At 39.6% G+C, this 27906-nt stretch overlaps 1 protein-coding gene across 2 annotated transcripts in view; it reads left to right on the top strand.

Moving 5' to 3' along the window:
* Nucleotides 1–9703: 9703 nt before the first annotated feature.
* Nucleotides 9704–27906, top strand: part of mdc1 (mediator of DNA damage checkpoint 1) — a 40002-nt gene continuing 21799 nt past the window's right edge. The window contains exons 1-6 of one of the 2 annotated variants that reach the window (XM_061947695.1): nt 9704–9777; nt 10207–10352; nt 11726–12238; nt 12355–12430; nt 19942–20711; nt 26701–26763. In XM_061947695.1, the coding sequence (XP_061803679.1) occupies nt 10229–10352; nt 11726–12238; nt 12355–12430; nt 19942–20711; nt 26701–26763 (1546 nt within the window). In that variant the 5' untranslated portion in view covers nt 9704–9777; nt 10207–10228. The other variant, XM_061947696.1, reaches the window with a different exon arrangement.

Here is a 27906-nt window from a genome sequence, read left to right as displayed (position 1 = left end):
CTGATGTCTCTTAATTGATGCCATGCTTGTGCCCTTTCTACAGAGCAGGATATTATTGCAGCAAGTGTGTGCACTTCCACACAGCGATCTGGCATCCCATCCATCCATCCATCCATCTTCTTCCGCTTATCCGAGGTCGGGTCGCGGGGGCAGCAGCCTAAGCAGGGAAGCCCAGACTTTCCTCTCCCCAGCCACTTCGTCCAGCTCCTCCCGGGGGATCCCGAGGCGTTCCCAGGCCAGCCGGGAGACATAGTCTTCCCAACGTGTCCTGGGTCTTCCCCGTGGCCTCCTACCGGTTGGACGTGCCCGAAACACCTCCCGAGGGAGGCGTTCGGGTGGCATCCTGACCAGATGCCCGAACCACCTCATCTGGCTCCTCTCGATATGGAGGAGCAGCGGCTTTACTTTGAGCTCCCCCCGGATGACAGAGCTTCTCACCCTATCTCTAAGGGAGAGCCCCGCCACCCGGCGGAGGAAACTCATTTCGGCCGCTTGTACCCGTGATCTTGTCCTTTCGGTCATGACCCAAAGCTCATGACCATAGGTGAGGATGGGAACGTAGATCGACCGGTAAATCGAGAGCTTTGCCTTCTGGCTCAGCTCCTTCTTCACCACAACAGATCGATACAGCGTCCGCATTACTGAAGATGCCGCACCGATCCGCCTGTCGATCTCACGATCCACTCTTCCCTCACTCGTGAACAAGACTCCGAGGTACTTGAACTCCTCCACTTGGGGCAAGATCTCCTCCCCAACCCGGAGATGGCACTCCACCCTTTTCCGGGCGAGAACCATGGACTCGGATTTGGAGGTGCTGATTCCCATCCCAGTCGCTTCACACTCGGCTGCGAACCGATCCAGTGAGAGCTGAAGATCTTGGCCAGATGAAGCCATCAGGACCACATCATCTGCAAAAAGCAGAGACCTAATCCTGCAGCCACCAAACCAGATACCCTCAACGCCCTGACTGCGCCTAGAAATTCTGTCCATAAAGGTTATGAACAGAATCGGTGACAAAGGGCAGCCCTGGCGGAGTCCAACCCTCACTGGAAACGTGTCCGACTTACTGCCGGCAATGCGGACCAAGCTCTGACACCGATTATACAGGGAGCGAACCGCCACAATAAGACAGTCCGTTACCCCATACTCTCTGAGCACTCCCCACAGGACTTCCCGGGGTACACGGTCGAATGCCTTCTCCAAGTCCACAAAGCACATGTAGACTGGTTGGGCAAACTCCCATGCACCCTCAAGGACCCTGCCGAGAGTATAGAGCTGGTCCACAGTTCCACGACCAGGACGAAAACCACACTGTTCCTCCTGAATCCGAGGTTCGACTATCCGGCGTAGCCTCCTCTCCAGTACACCTGAATAGACCTTACCGGGAAGGCTGAGGAGTGTGATCCCACGATAGTTGGGATCACACAGATCTGGCATCCCGAAATCTGCTAATTTGCCACGTAATATTGAAACCACTGTCGTTGCGGGATTTGTCCCTCAATTTGTATGTGAAAGTGGATTCTGATTCTACTTCCAAAGGTGGAACATTTTAGTCGACTTGGAAAAAAAAAATCTGACTTTTACAGACAGGGGCTTCAGTTGTGATCAGCAGTTTATCTTCTCAAAGCAATGGTGTACCGTATTTTATGCTCTAAAACAGTGGTTCTTAACCTTGTTGGAGGTACCGAACCCCACCAGTTTCATATGCGCATTCACCGAACCCTTCTTTAGTGAAAAATAAAATGTTTTTTTTTTCATATTCAAGACAAAGTTATATGTTTTGGGTAACACTTTAGTATGGGGAACATATTCTAAGTAACAAAGACTTAATTTAGAGTTATTTGGACACTAGGGGAACATATTCTAAGTAATAAAGACTTAATTTAGAGTTATTTGGTCAGGGTTAGAGGGTTAGGGTTATAATAAGGCCATGCCGAATAAGGCATTAATAAGTACTTAATAATGACTAGTTAAGAGCCAATAAGTTACTAATTTGCATGTTAATAAGCAACTAATTAATGGTGAATATGTTCCCCATACTAAAGTGTTACCATGTTTTTTTACTGGTGCATAAAATGAACCGAGCATGAACATCACCTTGTTCAAAGAACAAAACCAACACAGTGCATAAACTCACTACAAATTAGACACCTGCAAACCAGTCGGCTGTTGTCGTATCCATAATCAGAATCAGAATCAGAATCAGCTTTATTGTCATTACGCAAGGTAACGAGATTGAGATAATACGCCGATAGGGAGAAGTTTGTATTTACACGATGAGCCAAGTGTGTTTTGACCTGCGCCTAACCCCTGAGCCCGACTCACCGATCGAACCCAGGTTAAGAACCGCTACTCTAAAATGAATCATTAAGGACTTTCAGTTTTGGTTGATTTTGGCGGCACCAGTGGACCAAAGCGGTAGTGTTATCCCAGGAGGTCGACCACATTTCCCATGAGGACCAGCGCATATAGCGTCAAACTGATGCAATAATACCACAATGATTCAGTATGACTAATCTTTCCACCGTAGGAACCTACATATTTTAATCAAACTTTATAGATGCAGTTTGCAGTCATCACGTTGTGTTTTCTTCATTCAGTTTTTGAGTTTGTTGCGTGGCTTGTCGTGTCAGTGTGGAACTGTGAACTATCAAGCTGGTCGCGATTTAATTTTACTCCGCAGATTTTCGATTGTTAACATTATCATTTTGATTTGAGCATCAAGCACTAATTTAGCAGGAACAGAGCCAAAGCAGCATCGGTTGAAATTATCTCCGCGTCTTTGAGCTCACGCCAGCGAGTAAAAGCCTAGCTTGTCCCTTAATAGCCACCCTTCTTCTTTAGGGTTAGGGTTAGGGTTAGGGTTAGGGTTAGGGTTAGGGTTAGGGTTAGGGTTAGGGTTAGGGTTAGGGTTAGGGTTAGGGTTAGGGTTAGGGTTAGGGTTAGGGTTAGGGCTAACCCTAACCCTAACCCTAACCCTAATCTTTCCACTGTAGGAACCTACATATTTTAATAAAATAAAAATAAAAAATATATATATATATATATATATATATATATGTATATATATATATATATATATATATATATATATATATATATATATATATATATATATAGCTAGAATTCACTGAAAGTCAAGTATTTCTTATATATATATATATATATATATATCTTAACCACGGGTTAGGGTTAGGGTTAGGGTTAGGGTTAGGGTTAGGGTTAGGGTTAGGGTTAGGGTTAGGGTTAGGGTTAGGGTTAGCCCTAACCCTAACCCTAACCCTAAAGAAGAAGGGTGGCTATTAAGGGACAAGCTAGGCTTTTACTCGCTGGCGTGAGCTCAAAGACGCGGAGATAATTTCAACCGATGCTGCTTTGGCTCTGTTCCTGCTAAATTAGTGCTTGATGCTCAAATCAAAATGATAATGTTAACAATCGAAAATCTGCGGAGTAAAATTAAATCGCGACCAGCTTGATAGTTCACAGTTCCACACTGACACGACAAGCCACGTAACAAACTCAAAAACTGTATGAAGAAAACACAACGTGATGACTGCAAACTGCATCTATAAAGTTTGATTAAAATATGTAGGTTCCTACGGTGGAAAGATTAGTCATACTGAATCATTGTGGTATTATTGCATCAGTTTGACGCTATATGCGCTGGTCCTCATGGGAAATGTGGTCGACCTCCTGGGATAACTGCATCTATAAAGTTTGATTAAAATATGTAGGTTCCTACAGTGGAAAGATTAGGGTTAGGGTTAGGGTTAGGGTTAGGGTTAGGGTTAGGGTTAGGGTTAGGGTTAGGGTTAGGGTTAGGGTTAGGGCTAACCCTAACCCTAACCCTAACCCTAACCCTAATCTTTCCACTGTAGGAACCTACATATTTTAATAAAATAAAATATATATATATATATATATATATATATATATATATATATATATATATATATATATATATATATATAGCTAGAATTCACTGAAAGTCAAGTATTTCTTATATATATATATATATATCTTAACCACGGGTTAGGGTTAGGGTTAGGGTTAGGGTTAGGGTTAGGGCTAGGGTTAGGGTTAGGGTTAGGGTTAGGGCTAACCCTAAGCCTAACCCTAACCCTAACCCTAACCCTAACCCTAACCCTAATCTTTCCACTGTAGGAACCTACATATTTTAATAAAATAAAATATATATATATATATATATATATATATATATATATATATATATATATATATATATATATATATAGCTAGAATTCACTGAAAGTCAAGTATTTCTTATATATATATATATATATATCTTAACCACGGGTTAGGGTTAGGGTTAGGGTTAGGGTTAGGGTTAGCCCTAACCCTAACCCTAACCCTAAAGAAGAAGGGTGGCTATTAAGGGACAAGCTAGGCTTTTACTCGCTGGCGTGAGCTCAAAGACGCGGAGATAATTTCAACCGATGCTGCTTTGGCTCTGTTCCTGCTAAATTAGTGCTTGATGCTCAAATCAAAATGATAATGTTAACAATCGAAAATCTGCGGAGTAAAATTAAATCGCGACCAGCTTGATAGTTCACAGTTCCACACTGACACGACAAGCCACGTAACAAACTCAAAAACTGTATGAAGAAAACACAACGTGATGACTGCAAACTGCATCTATAAAGTTTGATTAAAATATGTAGGTTCCTACGGTGGAAAGATTAGTCATACTGAATCATTGTGGTATTATTGCATCAGTTTGACGCTATATGCGCTGGTCCTCATGGGAAATGTGGTCGACCTCCTGGGATAACTGCATCTATAAAGTTTGATTAAAATATGTAGGTTCCTACAGTGGAAAGATTAGGGTTAGGGTTAGGGTTAGGGTTAGGGTTAGGGTTAGGGTTAGGGTTAGGGTTAGGGTTAGGGTTAGGGTTAGGGTTAGGGTTAGGGTTAGGGTTAGGGTTAGGGTTAGGGCTAACCCTAACCCTAACCCTAACCCTAACCCTAATCTTTCCACTGTAGGAACCTACATATTTTAATAAAATAAAATATATATATATATATATATATATATATATATATATATATATATATATATATATATATATATATATATATATAGCTAGAATTCACTGAAAGTCAAGTATTTCTTATATATATATATATATATCTTAACCACGGGTTAGGGTTAGGGTTAGGGTTAGGGTTAGGGTTAGGGTTAGCCCTAACCCTAACCCTAACCCTAACCCTAACCCTAACCCTAACCCTAACCCTAACCCTAACCCTAACCCTAACCCTAACCCTAACCCTAACCCTAACCCTAACCCTAAAGAAGAAGGGTGGCTATTAAGGGACAAGCTAGGCTTTTACTCGCTGGCGTGAGCTCAAAGACGCGGAGATAATTTCAACCGATGCTGCTTTGGCTCTGTTCCTGCTAAATTAGTGCTTGATGCTCAAATCAAAATGATAATGTTAACAATCGAAAATCTGCGGAGTAAAATTAAATCGCGACCAGCTTGATAGTTCACAGTTCCACACTGACACGACAAGCCACGTAACAAACTCAAAAACTGTATGAAGAAAACACAACGTGATGACTGCAAACTGCATCTATAAAGTTTGATTAAAATATGTAGGTTCCTACGGTGGAAAGATTAGTCATACTGAATCATTGTGGTATTATTGCATCAGTTTGACGCTATATGCGCTGGTCCTCATGGGAAATGTGGTCGACCTCCTGGGATAACTGCATCTATAAAGTTTGATTAAAATATGTAGGTTCCTACAGTGGAAAGATTAGGGTTAGGGTTAGGGTTAGGGTTAGGGTTAGGGTTAGGGTTAGGGTTAGGGTTAGGGTTAGGGTTAGGGTTAGGGTTAGGGCTAACCCTAACCCTAACCCTAACCCTAACCCTAATCTTTCCACTGTAGGAACCTACATATTTTAATAAAATAAAATATATATATATATATATATATATATATATATATATATATATATATATATATATATATATATATATATAACTAGAATTCACTGAAAGTCAAGTATTTCTTATATATATATATATATATCTTAACCACGGGTTAGGGTTAGGGTTAGGGTTAGGGTTAGGGTTAGGGTTAGCCCTAACCCTAACCCTAACCCTAACCCTAACCCTAACCCTAACCCTAACCCTAACCCTAACCCTAACCCTAACCCTAACCCTAACCCTAACCCTAACCCTAACCCTAAAGAAGAAGGGTGGCTATTAAGGGACAAGCTAGGCTTTTACTCGCTGGCGTGAGCTCAAAGACGCGGAGATAATTTCAACCGATGCTGCTTTGGCTCTGTTCCTGCTAAATTAGTGCTTGATGCTCAAATCAAAATGATAATGTTAACAATCGAAAATCTGCGGAGTAAAATTAAATCGCGACCAGCTTGATAGTTCACAGTTCCACACTGACACGACAAGCCACGTAACAAACTCAAAAACTGTATGAAGAAAACACAACGTGATGACTGCAAACTGCATCTATAAAGTTTGATTAAAATATGTAGGTTCCTACAGTGGAAAGATTAGGGTTAGGGTTAGGGTTAGGGTTAGGGTTAGGGCTAACCCTAACCCTAACCCTAACCCTAACCCTAACCCTAACCCGTGGTTAAGATATATATATATATATATATAAGAAATACTTGACTTTCAGTGAATTCTAGCTAAATATATATATATATATATATATATATATATATATATTTTATTTTATTAAAATATGTAGGTTCCTACAGTGGAAAGATTAGGGTTAGGGTTAGGGTTAGGGTTAGGGTTAGGGTTAGGGTTAGGGTTAGCCCTAACCCTAACCCTAACCCTAACCCTAACCCTAACCCTAACCCTAACCCTAACCCTAACCCTAACCCTAATCTTTCCACTGTAGGAACCTACATATTTTAATAAAATAAAATATATATATATATATATATATATATATATATAGCTAGAATTCACTGAAAGTCAAGTATTTCTTATATATATATATATATATATCTTAACCACGGGTTAGGGTTAGGGTTAGGGTTAGGGTTAGGGTTAGGGTTAGGGTTAGGGTTAGGGTTAGCCCTAACCCTAACCCTAACCCTAACCCTAACCCTAACCCTAACCCGTGGTTAAGATATATATATATATATATATATATATAAGAAATACTTGACTTTCAGTGAATTCTAGCTATATATATATATATATATATATATTTTTTATTACACACACACATATATATATATATGTATATATATATATATATATATATATATATATATATATATATATATATATATATATATATATATATATATATATATATATATATATATATATATATATATATAAAATAAATACTTGAATTTCAGTGTTCATTTATTTACACATATACACACACATAACACTCATCTACTCATTGTTGAGTTAAGGGTTGAATTGTCCATCCTTGTTCTATTCTCTGTCACTATTTCAGAACACACACATTATACAAATATACATTTTAAAATCAATAAGAAAACGGGAGCTCTAATTTGGGAGTCTGAATTAGGATCAGAAGTTCCTATATAAACATTGCGCACTCACGTCGCCTTTTTGTATTGATTACTGCAGCTGTGCACTGGATTCATTCACAAATACAAACTACAACTCACAAACACTTTAGAGTTAGGCTCCACCATCAGAATGTGTACTTAAACTTTTAAAGATCACATGGATATTATTCAGTGAGTTGATTCACCAAAACTAACCTGTTATACAGGAGGAAAAAGCACACAGAACGTTTCAATTGTTCACAGACTGGTCGCGCTCATCAGAATGACAAGACACTTCCGGTCTGCAGGTGATAGCATTCAATTGGGAAGAAACGCCCTACTGCCCCCTACTGACCAATGTGAATACTGATAAATGTGTAATGACAGCTCCAAAAACGAATTCAAACCACAAAATAAAATAAATAAATCAACACAAAAATGTGACACATTACTCAGGTCCGCATGCCTCCAGCTCCATCCGGACCTGAGTAATGTGTCACATTTCCTGAGTAATGTGTCACATTTCCGCCTGAATTTCGGGAGATTTTCGGGAGAAAATTTGTCCCGGGAGGTTTTCGGGAGAGGCGCTGAATTTCGGGAGTCTCCCGGAAAATCCGGGAGGGTTGGCAAGTATGCCCCCGGCCAAACTATGAAAAAAACTGCGATATATAGTCCGAAAAAATACGGTAGTTGCAAGTCATTGTATCATCCCAAAAGTTATGAAAACATTTTATGAAGGTTGAAAAGTTACTTAGTGCTGCTTTGACACACACGAATGCATAGTTTCCTTTGACAGTTGAGGCACACTATTATTAATATACACTTTTTCTGCTTTGCAAGCACTAATGCAGGGCCGGCCCGTGGCATAGGCCGTATAGGCAAATGCTAAGGGCGCCGTCCATCAGGGGGCGCCACGCCAGTGCCACAAATGTTGGAGAAAAAAAAAAAAAAGAAAGAAAGTTGGTACTATTATTTCTAAATACAAAAAATAATCCCACGTTAATTAAAATGCAAAGTAAAGCCTATTTACCGTAATAGAAATATTATTTGTTACAACATTACGCCCCCCCCCCCCCCCTACCGTATCATGACTCTTTTTGGACGTCACCACATCAAAAAATCAACACAAGATGTCAAAACGGCCAAAACTGTCAGGTGCCCAAGGAAGAAAAAAGAGAAAAGAAGAGGAGTAGAAACGAGAAAAGACAGAGGTAGCAGGTAGGTAACGTTAGCCTACATGAAATTATTTGTCTGTTACAGAATGTGATAGTAACCTGGCTTGTTAGCATTAAGCTAATGTTACATGATTCGGCAATTGCTAATCAATAAATAGCTAGTTCTGTTTTAACGTCGGGTTAATATTGTGGAGGGGGCTAAATTGTTATGGAAAATAATAATGTAACGTTAGGTAATTACAGTACTCCCACCTTATATTCCTCAGGGACATTTGTATTAGATCTTTTAAGCAGGTGTTTTTTGTTTACATTGTTATTGCCTTCTGGTTAGCTAATGTTTGCCCTGCAGGTAATAATCACATGTCCACCCCTTTATATATTAGGTATAGTTGTAAGTAAAAAAAAAAAAAAAGGTCAAAGATAAAGCTATTCGGTTTCTTGTGAGGGGGGGGGGGGGGCGCCACCTAAAATCTTGCCTAGGGCGCCAGATTGGTTAGGGCCGGGCCTGCACTAATGGTTAAGGCTGCGGAACCAATGACAAGCGAGCCAATTGCAACCGCAACTATCATTGGCATTAAGCATGAAAAACCAAATCTAATTCATACCTTGTAGTATTTATCTTATCAGCACTGTCTATTTATAAAGCAAGTACACTATACTGAAGTATACTGGATTGATTGACAATTAGCAAACGTTTGTTTTATTTTGTTTTTAAATACTAAAAGTACACTTTACTAAACTTATTTTTTTGGGGGGGGGAAATGGGGTTATACGTATTGGAATAATAGCAAAAGCAATATTTTTTCACTTTTGGGTTTTAAATGGCATTTTCCCTTGAGGACAGAGGTAAGTGGCGCGAAAAGTATTTGTGTCACAACTGGTCTTTGTCCAATCAGAGACTTCGGTAATTCACAGGAAGTCTAACCAGCAAATCAACTTTCAGCTCAGAATGATATACAGCTTTTCTGGCCAATCGCTTCTCTGTTCTCTTTTTTGAAGGCGGGACCAAGCGTCAACCCGGAAGAGGGATACGAGTTGTTTATCTTTTCATTGAAGTCTAAAGGGGCATACGAGGTAAGTAGTGAAGTTGCTACTTCTACTTTTACACCATTTACTAACGTGAGAACAAAACTATCTTTTTGCTCTTTAATGTGTAACACTGCAAACTATTTAGCTGTCTAACCAACCGACAAAAACGCCCAAGAGTCGAACTGCAGGCCTTGTATACATCTTAGAAGTCATGTGCTTTATCTAAACTAAGTGATGTAGTCTTTTCAGTGACGTTTGCGTTACATTAACAAATGTTTTCGTTAGTTTGTTTACGTATGTAGGCGCTATAACTCAAAATATTGGGTTGATGAGGCACTACACCATGCTCAACAGCAGCTGTTTGTTGTTAAGCGCACAATAAGGCTACGCTAACATTAACCGCATGTGGTCAGTCATGTTAAAACTGTGCAAAGAACTGAGGCTGTAAAATGAATCTTAAGTTTATTTTTGCAGACGTCCTGCATCTTGGCGAGGGATGGATGCTACTCAGGTCATCAACTACTCCATCCTAGAGTCAGATGAGGAGGAAAAGAATGAAGAGAAACCAAAACCATTAGCTAAGCTGTGCATCTTAAAGAATGACCACATCCCTGAAAGAGGTAAGTGGCTGTGCATCTTAAATGACCACATCCTTGAAAAAATAAGTGTCAATCTTTAGTTAAAACTTCATGATCAGTATCAACAGTGTTGGGTTAGTAACTGAAAACCAGTAACTAGTTACAGTTACTAGTTACTTTATTTCAAAAGTAACTCAGTTACTAACTCAGTTACTTAAACCAAAAAGTAATGCGTTACTGTGAAAAGTAACTATTTAGTTACTTATATATTTTATTTTTATTTTTTTAAGGCCCCATTTAATGCCCTCTTAGCCTTCATTTTAGTACTGTTATTGCACTGGAGAATAATACAATCTGTTGATCAACTTGACATGCATTTGCATCACTGAACTCTGCTAAGCAATGTGGTCTACATACAACACACAAAGACAAATATATGTTTTAAAGGGCCAATTTGTTTCAGACCAGAACAAATTGACAAAACTATTTTAAATAGCTGCAACTTAACATACATAAGTAACAAACAGCATAATAACAACATAGCTGTAAAACAAGAAAGGCACACACTACATACATAAAGCCTAACCAGGCGTTTTTTTATCTCAAGGAATTCTGAAATAAAATCATGTCTGAAGCCCAGAACACTCTACACATTTCCCCACTTAGTTTAGAGAAAAGGAAATATTAGCCTGGCCCACTAGTATCCCTCTTTAGGTTTGTGAACTTTATAGTCTAAACATTTAGAGTGATGTGATAATCAAACACTCTAAAAGTTTAAAATGAAAAAGTATATAAGAGAATTGACAGAGTGTGTGTACCTTCAGTGTGCAGTGCCTCATTAAAATCCAGCCGCTGTTGGAGGTGGAGGTGAAGTGTGTGTCTCTTTACTAGCTTCGTCGAAGCATGTTGTTTTTGTAGCTGTTTCAGCATATTTGAAACTTACATTCAACTAAAATGTTCTTTTCTTTGTGGTCGATAAAAGAAACGTACTGAAAATATCTCCATTTTAAGAAACTCGGCTTTGGGGTTCGCCATGACGTCTTGATAGTAGACACAGACACGCCCCCTCCCACACACACACACACACACACACACACACACACACATACACACACACACACACACACGTACACACACGTACACACAGACAGCGCGCGGCGCGCCTCTTTTTTGTCGCCTCTTCAGCAGCGCTGCAACACTCAGATCTTCTCAGTTTCTAGCCGATACTACATAAAAAATAACGCAAAATAACGCAGTAACGCATCATGTAGTAACGGTAACTGAGTTACTGAATATAAAAAATAACGCGTTAGATTACTAGTTACCGCCGATAGTAACGGCGTTACAGTAACGCGTTACTTTGTAACGCGTTAGTTCCAACACTGAATATCAACAACGCACTTCCTGTTTTACAGACTTCCCCCTTTTTATTGGAGATAACGTGCTCGGTCGGGACGCCGACACCTGTGCCCTGCCCTTGCCGGCGCCCTCTGTGTCCAAGCAACACGCCACCATATGCATCTCTGTCCACCGGAGACGAGGATCCTCCAGCAGAGCCGATACGGAGGCTTTGGTTTGGGATCTAGGTAGCATGAACGGCACCCGCAAGGGCCGCTTGAAGTTGACCCCGAATGTACGCTACGCCCTCAGCGAGGGGGACCGCCTGTTGGTGGCGGACATCCCGTGTCAGTATGTTGGCTGGGAGAGCAGAGGGACTCCTGAGAGCCTTAAGGTGAATGCCAGTGGAAGTACGCAGGCTTCAGCTGTGGTGGCCCTTTTTGGTGAAGCACAGAACAGTCCTGCGCAGAACAGCTGTTTGTCCCTTGAGAAGACTCCAGTGCAACTGCAGGGGACGCTGGTCGCAGAGTCTGACTTGGACTCGGATGGAGAGAGTCAGGGGCACCGAGAGGGCAGACGCAAGTCCCTCGGTAAGTATCATATGTAATTTTGCATACAAGCGTCTGGCTTTTATAAACTCAACTTTTATAATTAATTGATTAGTAATTGTGTGCCCTATACAATTGCTTTCTTTGGACCCTTTCAGATTCAAATTCAGATTCTAAACCCAGCGCCACCTGTTCAACCTTCTTGAGTCCCACAAACAAAATAGTTCCTGAAAGGTATGTTTTGGGGTCCAACTGACTTATGCAGATGTGCTTAATATTGTGGTATTGCTCAACTGTAAAATGAGGTCACACTCGACGCTTAACCTTATAGCAGCTGTCATTTTTGTTTATTTCTGTTTGCATTCTCAGGGTTTTTCTTAAAGGGGACCTATGATGATTTTAATCTACATTTAAAACGCTTCCTTGTTTTGTAGATAATATGTATTGAATATGCTTTGGTGTAAATTTTGCTCCACAGTGACATGTATAACCCGTCTGCAAGATTTTCATTATGAGAGACGTTACCAGAAAGCAATTTAATGCATGCGCCGCCCTCTCCAAAAGTGTCATAATTTATCTTTTAAAGATGTGCACTATTTAAATATATCTTAAAGTCGTCACCATCATTTTTTTCTCAAATGCCGTGAAAAATAAACTTCATGAACAAGATATAGATTCAACATTAGGTTCATCTGCACTCATCAATCGATTTGGATCTGCATTTAAAAAAGCATTGGTGGCGGAAGGCGGGGTACACCCTGGACAAGTCGCCACCTCATCGCAGGGCCAACACAGATAGACAGACAACATTCACACTCACATCCACACACTAGGGCCAATTTAGTGTTGCCAATCAACTTATCCCCAGGTGCATGTCTTTGGAAGTGGGAGGAAGCCGGAGTACCCGGAGGGAACCCGGTTCCCGATTGTAGCTGAGATAGGCTCCAGCGACCCCAAAGGGAATAAGCGGTAGAAAATGGATGGATGGATGGTATTGTGCGCATGCCAAGATTAAATGAAAATAATACTTTATTTTAACTTTTTCTTATAGCCTAAAGCAGGTGTCGGCCACCCAAAATGTTCAAAGAGCCATATTGAAACAAAATACAACAAATCTGTCAGAAACAGCAAAAAATGACAAAGCCTTATACAAGTCTTATAATGAAAGCAACACATGATGTAAGTGTCTATATTAGCTATATTACACTGCAAGCTCTTATCTGTGAAGAGTGTTGTATTTGGATTTGATGTTGTTCATTTTTGAGAATAGCTGCTTGCACAGGTATTTGTTGTTTGCAACAGCCACCTGCCTGAAACCACGCCGCGCTGAAAGAAACATGTTTGTTGTAGGCTGACGCAAACCCTTGTTGACAGAAATGTTTACATTTTACATTAGTTCTACATATTTTTACAACATCGGAAAACATTAGTCTTTCTGTGGCAGCATCGGAGAAAGTTATACATGTAAACCAGGGATGCCCACACTTTTTCAGCAGGCGTGCTACTTATCAAATGACCAAGTTGATATGGTCTACCTCATATATACACATTACCTTATTCTGATGACTTGCATTGCTTGTAATCAGACAGGATTCACAACAGTTGCTGATAAGCTCCACAACTTCAAATTTACATTGTAGAGGTGAAAAAAGTCCTCCTCTCTTTCTAACATCACATGAAAGTGGTTGTTTTGAACTTTTTATTTGTCCAGCTTCCATACTTGTTTTTATACCCTTTATAAGACTCATTGGAGTAAACTCCTTAGCTGCTAGCTTGTATGCGCTATTTTTCGGAGACTTTTATTTTGTTAGCGCAAGCAGGATGGAGCAGCACTTTTATTGTGAAAACAGGGACTGTGCGGTCAGTCTTTAGTTTTGACACTTGGTACGGAGAGTCTTTTGAAATACTAAGTTCGCAGCAGCCAAAGTCATTGTGCAAGATTCTCGTGTCGTGTATGTCAACCAAGTAACTAAGGCTGCAGCTAACGACTTTTTCTATCGATTAATCTATAGATTATTTTTTCGATTAATCGGTTAATCTATAGATTATTTTTTCGATTAATCTATAGATTATTTTTCCTTTTACCGATTATTTTTTTTATTTAAAATGAAGATGAAAAAATAAATGTAGGCCAGTTTTTTCAAAAGGCATGGCTTTTATTTACAAAAAAAAAAAAAGTATGGCCACTCAGTCAACATTGACAACAACATGACAAAATATTCTGTAACAATGTAAACATTTAAAATTTAACAAAATTAAAAGTAGCTTATTTGCTTTTTAATGTGCAAATATAAAAGTAAACATCCAGTGCAAATCTTAATATTCTGCAATAGTATAAGCATTTCAAAAGTAAAAGTATTGCTTATTTTGCTTTAAAATGTGCAAAAATAAAGATAAACATTCAATACAAAAAAGTGCAAAACGAAAATAATCTGTAACAATGTAAACATTTCAACAAAAGTAAAAGTATTGCTTATTTGCTAAAATGTGCAAAAATAAAGATAAACATCCAATACAAAAAAGTGCAAAACAAAATATTCTGTAACAATGTAAACATTTCAACAAAAGTAAAAGTATTGCTTATTTGCTAAAATGTGCAAAAATAAAGATAAACATCCAATACAAAAAAGTGCAAAACAAAATATTTTGTAACAGAAGTAAAAGTATTGCTTATTTTTCTTAATAACACAACAATGATAGTATGATTAAAGTGAAAGTTAATTGTTGGTTTGTACATATTATATGTACCGGTAACTGTTAATGTTGTAAAAGGTATTTGCACAACTAATTAACGTTAGCGTTTGTGACACGTCTTGTGCCGTGGGGTTCTTTCAGGACCGACAGACTGAACGCCAGACGGCTTTGCCAGGTTTACAATCTTTTAATTTTACACAAAGTATTTTCTCTTCCAACTCTTTTCTCTTTCTTTCCTCGCTTTTCAGCTCCTCTTCCTCGCTCGCTCGTCGTCCTGTCTCTGTCTCTCCTCCTCTCTCGCTCCACGTCAGCTTCACTCTGGCTCCTTCCAGTCTCTCTTCCCTCTCTCTGCTGCTCCCCTTTTCTTCAGCGAGAGGAGATTGGATGATCGTGCCCAGGTGCGCGATCGCGCCCCACCTCGCCGCTCGCTCGCCGGCCCCGCCTCTCCACAGCGTTAAAGAGGAGCGCGTCTTTGTAAACACTGAACAGGCACGCCAAACGCACCTCTCAGAGCGAAACGGTGCTTTAGTTTATGAATTTACAACGCAGATACAAATGACACATTCATGTTGTTGTGTAATGATGACAACGTATACTCACGCGGACAATTGACTAGTTGATGGTGATGGCAAGAACGCTGTCGGTTGTTTTCTTTTCAAATGTTCGTTCATAGCCGTTGTGCTGCTATGATAGGCCATTTCCGCTCGACACAGTGTGCATACAACAACATTATTAGGCCGTTTATTGAAATACTCCCACACTTTTGATGACTTTTGGCGTGCTTTTTTCCCCTCGCTCGCACCGTCTGCTTTGCGATCCGCCATGACAGTAGTGTGACGTAAATATGCGACGCATCGACGCACAAAAATGGCGTCGACGTATTTACGTAACCGATGACGTCGACTACGTCGACGCGTCGTTTCAGCCTTACAAGTAACGAACGTGACGTCGTAGTGAAGATTGATGATCAGTAATTTGTAGGTTTTTGTTTTTTTTAATGCCTCGCGATAGAGTGACACACCCTCTCCAATCGACCGGTAGCTTGTGATCGATCTAATGGGCACCCCTGATGTAAACAAACTGCTGCGTCACAGGCCACATAACTACGGTGCATTGATGGACCGCCGAAATTAATAGGACAAAACAGCGCTCACCCACTAGGGAAGCATGTACACAAACATATTAAACAGTGGGCTTTCTAACAATTAGGAAGCTTTGTGTCATGTTTGTCCTACAGAAACCATATTAAAACAAACAATATATTCCCCCCGCCCATCTTTTTCCATTGTCATATATTTTTGAAGAGGCTCCAGGGAGCCACTAAGGTGGCGCTGAGGAGCCGCATGCGGTACTAGAGCCGAGGGTTGCCGACCCCTGGCCTGTAGAGGAGCTCCTCCTCCTCTGGTTGGTTGCTTTACTTTTAAACATGCAGACTTAAAGCTACAAAGACATCCTGGATGAAAACCATCCAATCTGATAGGAAACTGCCCAAAGATAGGTGTGCCAAGCTTGTGGTATACTATTAAAAAAGACTGGAGGGTGTCATTACTGCCAAAGATGCGTCAACAAATTATTGAGCAAAGGTTGCGAATACTTATGTAGATGTGATTTTTATTTTTAACACATTTGCAATTAAAAAAGAAAACACATTGTCATTGTGGAGTATTGTGTAATGTATAATAATTTAATTTTTGTTCTCAAAATTATACACATACCCCATAATGAAAATGTGAAGCTTTTATTTTTTTAATTTGACAAATGTAGAAAAAACAAAACAAAAAAATGTCATATATATAAATAATCACAGCTTTTGCTCAATACCTTGATTCACCTTTCGCACAAATTACAGCCTCAAGTCTTTTTGAATACGATGTAACAAGCTTCAGACACCTATCTCTGGGCAGTTTCACCCATTCCTCTTTGCAGCACCTCTCAAGCTCCATCAGGTTGGATGGGAACAGTCAATTTTCCTCCAGGATGTCTCTGTACATTGCTGCATTCATCTTTGTCTAGTCAGGGAGGTGACCAAGAACTCGATGGTCACTGTCAGAGCTACAGCATTCCTGTGGAGAGGGGAACCTTACAACAAAACAACCATCTCTGCAGCAATCAGGCCTGTATGGTTTAGTGGCCAGGCGGAAACCATTCCTTTGTAAGTTTGCCAAAATGTACTTGAAAGACTGTCAAACCATGAGAAACAACATTATCTGGTCTGATGAGACAATGATTGCCAGGCATCATGTTTGGAGTAAACCAGGCAGCGCTCATTACCATGCCAATACCATCCCGACAGTGAAGCATGCTGTGGGGATGTTTTTCAGCGGCACGAACTGGGAGACTAGTCAGGATAGAGGGAAAGATGATTGCAGCAATGTAGAGACATTCTGGATGAATACAGACACTTCCCATCCAACTTGATGGAGTTAAGAGGTGCTGCAAAGAGGAATGGGCAGAATGTGGCATTGTATTCAAAAATACTTTAATTGCTGCCAAAGGTGCATCAACAAAGTAATGAGGAAAGGCTGTGAATACTTATGTACATGTGATTTTTTTCAGTTTTTTATTTTTAATAAAAGTTGCAAAATTAAAAAGAAAACATTGTCATAATGTGGGATCAGAGCCGAGGATGTCATTGTGGCATGTGCAGCCCTTTGAGACGTTTGTGATTAAGGGCTATACAAATAAACTTTGATTAATTGATAATGGGGTATTGTCTGTAGAATTTTGAGGACATTTTTTATTAGTCCATTCTAGAATAAGGCTGCAACATAAGTAAATATGTAAAAAGGGAAACCATGTGAATACAATCCGGTTCAACACTAAAGGGGTTAGATCTATATTTTTTATTATCAAAAAATCTCTAGTTGTTTTTGTTCTTATTTACAAACTCAGGAAATAAGTCTCTGGACACTGTTTTGGGTTTAAAGGCAAAACCCAAGTGCTTATTACATTTTAACAGAAGTGTAGGTAGAAACATACAACAGATAGTAACCAGATATAACAGTAAATTATCAAGGAGATTAATAATAGTTTTAAGAAAATACAACCGGAAAAAATGACAAACTACAGTATGTTACCGCATACATAGGCAGCAAAATTCGGACTTTTTGTAACATGTTATCTATTATCATTTACATACTAAAACATACATTGTGATTTTTATCGTAATCACAGGAGGCTGCAACATATACAGGTAAAAGCCAGTAAATTAGAATATTTTGAAAAACTTGATTTATTTCAGTAATTGCATTCAAAAGGTGTAACTTGTACATTATATTTATTCATTGCACACAGACTGATGCATTCAAATGTTTATTTCATTTAATTTTGATGATTTGAAGTGGCAACAAATGAAAATCCAAAATTCCGTGTGTCACAAAATTAGAATATTACTTAAGGCTAATACAAAAAAGGGATTTTTAGAAATGTTGGCCAACTGAAAAGTATGAAAATGAAAAATATGAGCATGTTCAATACTCAATACTTGGTTGGAGCTCCTTTTGCCTCAATTACTGCGTTAATGCGGCGTGGCATGGAGTCGATGAGTTTCTGGCACTGCTCAGGTGTTATGAGAGCCCAGGTTGCTCTGATAGTGGCCTTCAACTCTTCTGCGTTTTTGGGTCTGGCATTCTGCATCTTCCTTTTCACAATACCCCACAGATTTTCTATGGGGCTAAGGTCAGGGGAGTTGGCGGGCCAATTTAGAACAGAAATACCATGGTCCGTAAACCAGGCACGGGTAGATTTTGCGCTGTGTGCAGGCGCCAAGTTCTGTTGGAACTTGAAATCTCCATCTCCATAGAGCAGGTCAGCAGCAGGAAGCATGAAGTGCTCTAAAACTTGCTGGTAGACGGCTGCGTTGACCCTGGATCTCAGGAAACAGAGTGGACCGACACCAGCGGATGCCATGGCACCCCAAACCATCACTGATGGTGGAAACTTTACACTAGACTTCAGGCAACGTGGATCCTGTGCCTCTCCTGTCTTCCTCCAGACTCTGGGACCTCGATTTCCAAAGGAAATGCAAAATTTGCATGGTTGGGTGATGGTTTGGGGTGCCATGTCATCTGCTGGTGTCGGTCCACTCTGTTTCCTGAGAACCAGGGTCAACGCAGCCGTCTACCAGCAAGTTTTAGAGCACTTCATGCTTCCTGCTGCTGACCTGCTCTATGGAGATGGAGATTTCAAGTTCCAACAGGACTTGGCGCCTGCACACAGCGCAAAATCTACCCGTGCCTGGTTTACGGACCATGGTATTTCTGTTCTAAATTGGCCCGCCAACTCCCCTGACCTTAGCCCCATAGAAAATCTGTGGGGTATTGTGAAAAGGAAGATGCAGAATGCCAGACCCAAAAACGCAGAAGAGTTGAAGGCCACTATCAGAGCAACCTGGGCTCTCATAACACCTGAGCAGTGCCAGAAACTCATCGACTCCATGCCACGCCGCATTAACGCAGTAATTGAGGCAAAAGGAGCTCCAACCAAGTATTGAGTATTGTACATGCTCATATTTTTCATTTTCATACTTTTCAGTTGGCCAACATTTCTAAAAATCCCTTTTTCGTATTAGCCTTAAGTAATATTCTAATTTTGTGACACACGGAATTTTGGATTTTCATTTGTTGCCACTTCAAATCATCAAAATTAAATGAAATAAACATTTGAATGCATCAGTCTGTGTGCAATGAATAAATATAATGTACAAGTTACACCTTTTGAATGCAATTACTGAAATAAATCAAGTTTTTCAAAATATTCTAATTTACTGGCTTTTACCTGTATTGTGATATAGATTCTAGTCAGTATCGCCCATCCCTACTCTGCCCTCCCCAAGTGCTTTCCAAGTTATGGTTTTTGTTTGGCCAAATTGGCCATCACACTCCCGTTGTGCAATGTATGCAGTTATTAACATAAAGCTGCAAGATACTACAAAGTAGTAATGAAGTCTACACTAAAACAATACATCAAATGGTGGGTTAAGGCTTTCCAGAATATTTAAACCTCCCTGTACATCTGCTCTATAATCCTTGTCTCTTCCATTGTCCTTGCAGTGAGGATGAAAGCCCCATCACACCGTCATCCTCTACCAGAAAGAAGCCTTGCAGATATGTCAGCTCCAGCGAAGAGGAGCCTAACATAAATGCTGGGCGACAGCAGTTTGAGAACAAAACCTCGCCTGCGACTGTAGACGACAGTGACGAAGGGGAAGGCGCCGTGGTAAATGGCCAGACACCAGGAGGAACAAGGCTTGAGGAGAAAAAACAACACAGATTTATAAAAGAAAGCTTGCCACGTGTGTCTAAAAGCAGTGCGATCCCTGATTTTAACATAGACAGTGATACAGATGTGGAGGACGCTGATGATGCCAGACCCCTAGAAGGGACTGACCGGGATGTGTCACATGACGCCCCAAAAGTAGATTTAGCACCTCCAGTGCTGCCGGATGACTTCCAGCTTGACAGCGACACAGATGTGGACGAGGGTGCTGACACCAGCAGAGATAAAACCCTTTCCAGGCTAGACTTAAAGATGAGCGACTTGTCAGAGTCAGATGATGATCAGGGCTCTGCCTTTAATACACATCCTGATGTCAGAGGATCAAGCAACAATCATGGGCCTATAGCAGCCATTTCCACTGATATCACCATAGCAGCTGCTGAGTCTGACATAGACACAGATGTCGATGAATCCAGTGTGCCCCCTGCTGGAGGTGGACAGGACAGCGATACCGACATGGAGGACCAAATCCCAAGTCTTCCGGCTATAAAAACATCGGAGTTGCATGCTCCATTACTGGAGAACTGCTCCACTCCTGCGCAAGGTAAACAATCTAAAGCCACTACATCTAGTGACATCCAATACAGCTGTTCTATTTAAAAAAAAAAGATAACAATACTCACCTAATGCTGCAATGAACAATGTGTTTTTTATTGTGGTTTACTGCAGCATACAGAGAACAGATTTGAATATTTTGGCTATAAGATATAGGCGACAAGTTAAACAACAACTCTCAAATGCAGTTGTACACCACCAATAATAAGCCCCTTTAAAAAAAACAATGTACACTGGTTTAGTTTGTAAGGTCAGATGAAAACTACTGACTCATAAGCAAACTGAAGCAATTTTTCCCATAAAAAATGATGTAAATCCAATTAACCCGCTCTAGACTCCCAAAGATATAAACACAAAACACGATATTATAGAGAATAAGTACAACTTTTTCCATTTCCGATTCGATACCAATATTGGAACCTTGATTGTTGGCTGTTACAGATATTATTCCGATATGATATTAGCAGGAATCATGGTACATATTTTTATTATTTCGTTGTGTGCAATGTGAAGGTTCGATCAAGTGAAATTGGCCAAATAGAACAATGGTGTAGGTATGAAAACACAACCTTATCACATAAAAGTACATACTTTTATTATTCTGTAAAATGGAATAGAACATTAGTAACTTTTCTAACCTATTGGTACCTGTTTTGGTGTGTTTGGGATTTGCATAAGTCCTGAAAATGTGAAATCAAACCATGGAGGCATGACAGAGATATTTATAAAATAACCTTCCTTCATACTGCCTCCAAACGAGCTGTTTGCAATTTGCCCCATTTGTGGCATTTTTCCCATTGGTAACGTCATCAGATATCTCTATATATGGTAAAGTTTTACCCGAAAAGCTTTGCGCGGGTCCGCCACTGTAGTTCGACATAGTCAAGTTCATTCTCTTTCTCTGTCCTCTTGTTGTGAGGCAGACCTGCTCGTACATGCACATACATCCTCTGCTGTTACCATTTCTAATACAAAGTAACTTAGAGTTTGAATGTATGTCTGTCAGTGGACTCGATATAAAAGAAAAACTAAAACTAAAATGCATTTGAAGTAGAGGTATGTTAATAAGATTGCCCACAAAATGGCGTATTGTGAAGAGACAGTCAGAAAGCAGCTAGAAGATGGTCTGTAAAACAATCTTTGCAAAATTTTGACCAAAGAACCACCATTACAAGGAAGTGTTTTAAATGTTCAAAACCAAAACCAGTGAAGTTGGCACGTTATGTAAATTAAATTATAAATACAGACAAAAGACAATGATTTGCAAATCCTTTTCAACTTATGTTCAATTGAATAAACTGCAAAGACAAGATACTTAACGTTCGAACTGGAAAAAGTAATTTTTTGCAAGTATTAGCTTATTTGGAATTTGATGCCTGCAACATGTTTCAAAAAAGCTGGCACAAGTGGCAAAAAAGACTGAGAAAGCTGAGGAATGCTCATCAAACACTTATTTGGAACATCCCACAGGTGAACACGGCTAATTGGGAACAGGTGGGTGCCATGATTGGGTTTAAAAGCAGCGTCCATGAAATGCTCAGTCATTCACAAACATGGATGGGGCGAGTGTCACCACTTTGTGAACAAATGCGTGAGCAAATTGTCCAACAGTTTAAGAACAACATTTCTCAACGAGCTATTGCAAGAAATTTAGGGATTTCACCATCTACGGTCCGTAATATCTTCAAAAGGTTCAGAGAATCTGGAGAAATCACTGCACGTAAGCGATGATATTATGGACCTTTGATCCCTTAGGCGGTACTACATCAAAAAGTGACATCAGTGTGTAAAGGATATCACCACATGGGCTCAGGAAAACTTCAGAAAACCACTGTCAGCAACTACAGTTTGTCGCTACATCTGTAAGTGCAAGTTAAAACTACTATGCAAAGCAAAAGCCATTTATCAACAACACCCAGAAACGCCGTCGGCTTCACTGGGTCCGAGCTCATCAGAAGGACTGATGCAAAGTGGAAAAGTTATCTAAAAGCCAGCATCTATGATGGTACGGGGGTGTATTAGTGCCCAAGACATGGGTAACTTACACATCTGTGAAGGCACCATTATTGCTGAAAGGTACATACAGGTTTTGGAACAACATACAGTGGGGCAAAAAAGTATTTAGTCAGCCACCGATTGTGCAAGTTCTCCCACTTAAAATGATGACAGAGGTCTGTAATTTTCATCATAGGTACACTTCAACTGTGAGAGACAGAATGTGAAAAAAAATCCAGGAATTCACATTGTAGGAATTTTAAATAATTTATTTGTAAATTATGGTGGAAAATAAGTATTTGGTCACTTCAAACAAGGAAGATCTCTGGCTCTCACAGACCTGTAACTTCTTCTTTAAGAAGCTCTTCTGTCCTCCACTCGTTACCTGTATTAATGGCACCTGTTTGAACTTGTTATCTGTATAAAAGACACCTGTCCACAGCCTCAAACAGTCAGACTCCAAACTGCACTATGGCCAAGACCAAAGAGCTGTCAAAGGACACTAGGAAAATAATTGTAGACCTGCACCAGCCTGTGAAGAGTGAATCTACAATAGGCAAGCAGCTTGGTGTGAAAAAAATCAACTTTGGGAGCAATTATCAGAAAATGGAAGACATACAAGACCACTGATAATCTCCCTTGATCTGCGGCTCCACGCAAGATCTCATCCCATCCATCCATCCATCCATTTTCTACCGCTTATTCCCTTTGGGGTCGCGGGGGGCGCTGGAGCCTATCTTGGGAGAATGTCATGTGGTCAGATGAAACCAAAATAGAACTTTTTGGTATAAACTCAACTCATCGTGTTTGGAGGAAGAAGAATACTGAGTTGCATCCTAAGAACACCATACCTACTGTGAAGCATGGGGGTGGAAACATCATGCTTTGGGGCTGTTTTTCTGCTAAGGGGACAGGCCGACTGATCCGTGTTAAGGAAAGAATGAAGGGGGCCATGTATCGTGAGATTTTGAGCCAAAACCTCCTTCCATCAGTGAGAGCTTTGAAGATGAAACGTGGCTGGGTCTTCCAGCATGACAATGATCCCAAACACACCGCCCGGGCAACGAAGGAGTGGCTCCGTAAGAAGCATTTGAAAGTCCTGGAGTGGCCTAGCCAGTCTCCAGACCTCAACCCCATAGAAAATCTGTGGAGGGAGTTGAAAGTCCGTGTTGCTCGGCAACAGCCCCAAAACATCACTGCTCTCGAGAAGATATGCATGGAGGAATGGGCCAAAATACCAGCTACTGTGTGTGCAAACCTGGTAAAGACCTATAGTAATCGTTTGACCTCTGTTATTGCCAACAAAGGTTATATTACAAAGTATTGAGTAGAATTTTTGTTATTGACCAAATACTTATTTTCCACCATCATTTACAAATAAATTATTTAAAAATCCTACAATGTGAATTCCTGGATTTTTTTTTTCACATTCTGTCTCTCACAGTTGAAGTGTACCTATGATGAAAATTACAGACCTCTGTCATCATTTAAAGTGGGAGAACTTGCACAATTGGTGGCTGACTAAATACTTTTTTGCCCCACTGTATGTTGCCATCCAAGCAACGTTATCATGGACGCCCCTGTTTATTTCAGCAAGACAATGCCAAGCCACGTGTTGCAACAGCGTGGCTTCATAGTAAAAGAGTGCGGGTACTAGACTGGCCTGCCTGTAGTCCATTCCTGTCTCCCATTGAAAATGTGTGGTGCATTATGCGTAAAATACGACAACGGAGACCCCCGGACTGTTGAACAACTTAAGCTGTACATCAAGCAAGAATGGGAAATAATTCTACTGAAAAGCTTCAAAAATTGTTCTCCTCAGTTCCCAAACGTTTACTAAGTGTTGTTAAAAGGAAAGGCCATGTAACACAGTGGTAAAAATGCCCCTGTGACAACTTTTGTTGCAATGTGTTGCTGCCATTAAATTATAAGTTATGATTATTTGCAAAAAAACATTTTGTTTCTCAGTTCGAACATTAAATATCTTGTCTTTGCAGTCTATTCAATTGAATATAAGTTGAAAAGGATTAGCAAATCATTGTATTCTGTTTTTATTTACGAATTACACAATGTGCCAACTTCACTGGTTTTGGGTTTTGTAGAAAAAAATTAATCATATGCCCCCTTTAAAGGCAGTGCGTCTCAGTTAATTTATGTTACGCCCCCAAGGAAGAATATATGCCCCCAAGTAAGAATAAAACATTTCGCACCCCTCCACTCTGCCGCGATGATAAATAATATAATTTTATATTTGGCATTGTTACATTAGAGAAAAAGCAAAATAAATAAATATAAATCAACTTACAACAAGGAGTAACTTTATTAACATTGTATTTAGTCTTTAACAGAAAAAATTTAAAGTACATCAATTTGCGTGAAATAAAAATAAAATCGTAATTTTAAATTGAACATTTTGACTGACTTAAAACATTTGATACTGCAAAATAAAATTAAATACATCAATAAATAATAAATTATAATGATTCATACAGCTTCTTCCCTCAGGCCGTAAGACTCTTGAACGCATCATAATTAAATTATCCCCTCAACTCCCCCCAAAATGGATTAACTCGCTGGAATAAAAAAGACAATATTACATACATCCATAAACGTGGACGCATGTGAAAACGTGCAATATATTTATCTGTACAGTAATCTATTTATTTATTTATATATATTTATTTATTTTATATATATTATATATATTATTTATATATATTTATTTATTTATATATGCACCTTATTGCTTTTTTATCCTGCACTACTATGAGCTTATGTAACGAAATTTCGTTCTTATCTGTGCTGTAAAGTTCAAATTTGAATGACAATAAAAAGGAAGTCTAAAGCAAAATTACTTCTGGAGAACAAAATATAAAAGACTTTAACTTACAAAACAATAATGAATAAGACCATTTGTGCTGATTTTTTTTTAAATCAAAATGAGGAAGTCAGGATTAATACTCCTACAATGAGCATGTTTTGTAGGGCACAGCTTTTGAAGCGGGTTTTGAAGTATGATACTAATAAAGCATGATCCCCATTATTTGAGAGGAACTAGTTTAAGGGCATGACGTAGTAAGTCAAATGATGCGGACACGTTTGTTACTGGATACTTTCTAAACAGCTTCTGTGTTGGCGACTTTGTATCTGTAGGTAATGCAACTATAATTATTTTATACTTGTTTATGTTGACAAATTTGTTTTCGACTGCAATATTGTTCAACTAGGGACACCTTTTACATATCTCTACTAGCTTGTGTGCTGTTGTGTACAGTAGCTGCTAGCGCCTAGTAGCCTCTAGTAGCTTACCATATTTAGCTTTTGTAAATAACTTCACTAAAATACAAGAAAAGACCAACCTTGTATGCTAATTGGAGGGTATGTAGATGTTAACTGGCTGTCTAGCTTAGTACAAGTAAACGCACTGCAGGACTGCTTGTATCAATCAGAATCTATATGGGAGCGTTTAAATGCAAACCAATATTATCCGTTGTTTGTTTTTTTGCTGATATTAAACCAATATCTAGTATCAATTTCGGATCGGATCTTAGTTTTAGATGCAAAAAAAAAATAAGCAAAACATATACTGGTAAATGACGAGAGATGGGTAATAGCACTTTTACCTTTTTTACCTTTTTGTTGAAGATTCTTGTTGGTGAAGATGGCGATGTACAGAGTGTGAGCCAGCTGAAAGTCACCTTTGTACTTTTCCACGAGATGTTTCTTGAAATCAATAGTGTTTCTCAACTTCTTTGACTCCAAGGTGGCTTATATTGCAATCGCACTCAATAAAAAAAAGCATAGAGATTGATTCACCAATGTGTGAGAGTCTTTGTATGGGCACGTGAAACAGACTACCTCCTAAAAAAAATCTTGGTGAGGTTTAGTTAATTCATTTGCTGAAAAGTGGGGCGCACAAAGACTAATATACCATTGTACATTCTTACTATTTTTATATTATTTGCACTTTTGTATGTTTTTAGAAAATGAAGTGGAGGAAATGGAGACCCAAGCCTTCCTTACTCCTTCTCAGGGTCCATTTAAACGTAAGTTACTGTTGTCACCTTTTTATGGAAGCCTTGTTTCCACCAAGTGGTTTTATTCTTCATCTGTAAAAGGTCATAATATATTAGACATAAATAGTACCGCCCATACTTATTCAGTGGGTTGCGTGTCCCTTGGGAGCTATGGAAATGTCCGCCTGTTTTTCTGGTACAGTGGAATTAATTACAAAATAATTTAAGCATCGGTACTGTAACCGTATTCCCTTCATACAAGTTACTGTGAGTGCTTTCAAACAGCGACACAACATTCTGTAATCAGATGGTTAGATGCCTGACAGCGTCTACTGCAGGGGTCTGCAACCTTTACTATCAGGAGACATTTTGCCGCTGCAAAACGTAACACAGCTTATAAACTTTTGAAAGTTTAAATTTTTTTATTTTACAGGAAAAGCCATCTGTCCATGTAAAGTTAAACTATTTTTCCTTTTTTCTTTTCTTTTTTGGCAAGTATTCATGGTTGGCTTACCCAAAGGTTTGCCCACTCGAGAAGCTGAACTGAACTTTAAGTCTCTTTTACTTGCCTTCCTTCCGCCTCAGGATTCTGCCTGTGCTCATTGAGGGCCTCACAGGCAGTCGGAAATTAAAGAACTCCTTTAAAAAAAAATAAACCCAAAAAACCGAGGGAGCCACAACAAGGAGGCAGACGAGTGTGGCTCCACAGCCGTGGGTTGCAGACACCTGGTCTAGTGTGTCACTCAAAATACTAGTTTTTAACACAACATAGTGGGAGAATGGAGTCTCAGGTGTTAAAACTTAATTCCTGTCTTGGCTTGCTGCCATTTCCTTTCACTCAGGTGCTGCCTCGCCTGTTACAACGCTCATAGTGCCTCAGAAACCTGAAAATCGTGGATTGACTTTATCCCGTTGTTTGGTGGCGTTTATACAGAGTTTCAACATTACGGAATAAAACATTAAAATGCTGACAAGTACATAGTGTAAAAGGGGCTATTGTACCTCAGAATTTACCAGGGCGACTTTGTGCCTTTGTTTCATGTTGGGATGTTTTGTCTGCAGAAGCATGAAAATGTCTGCGTTTTTAGGCAGTGTATGCCTCCAAACGCAAATCAACTTCCAAACCTTCGTTTCGTGTTAGTCCTGTTTACACCGAACGCGGTATGGCAAAAA

This window comes from Nerophis lumbriciformis, linkage group LG04 (assembly GCF_033978685.3).
Source record: "Nerophis lumbriciformis linkage group LG04, RoL_Nlum_v2.1, whole genome shotgun sequence".
Lineage (NCBI taxonomy): Eukaryota > Metazoa > Chordata > Actinopteri > Syngnathiformes > Syngnathidae > Nerophis > Nerophis lumbriciformis.
This window is presented reverse-complemented; position numbering and strand designations above follow the sequence as displayed.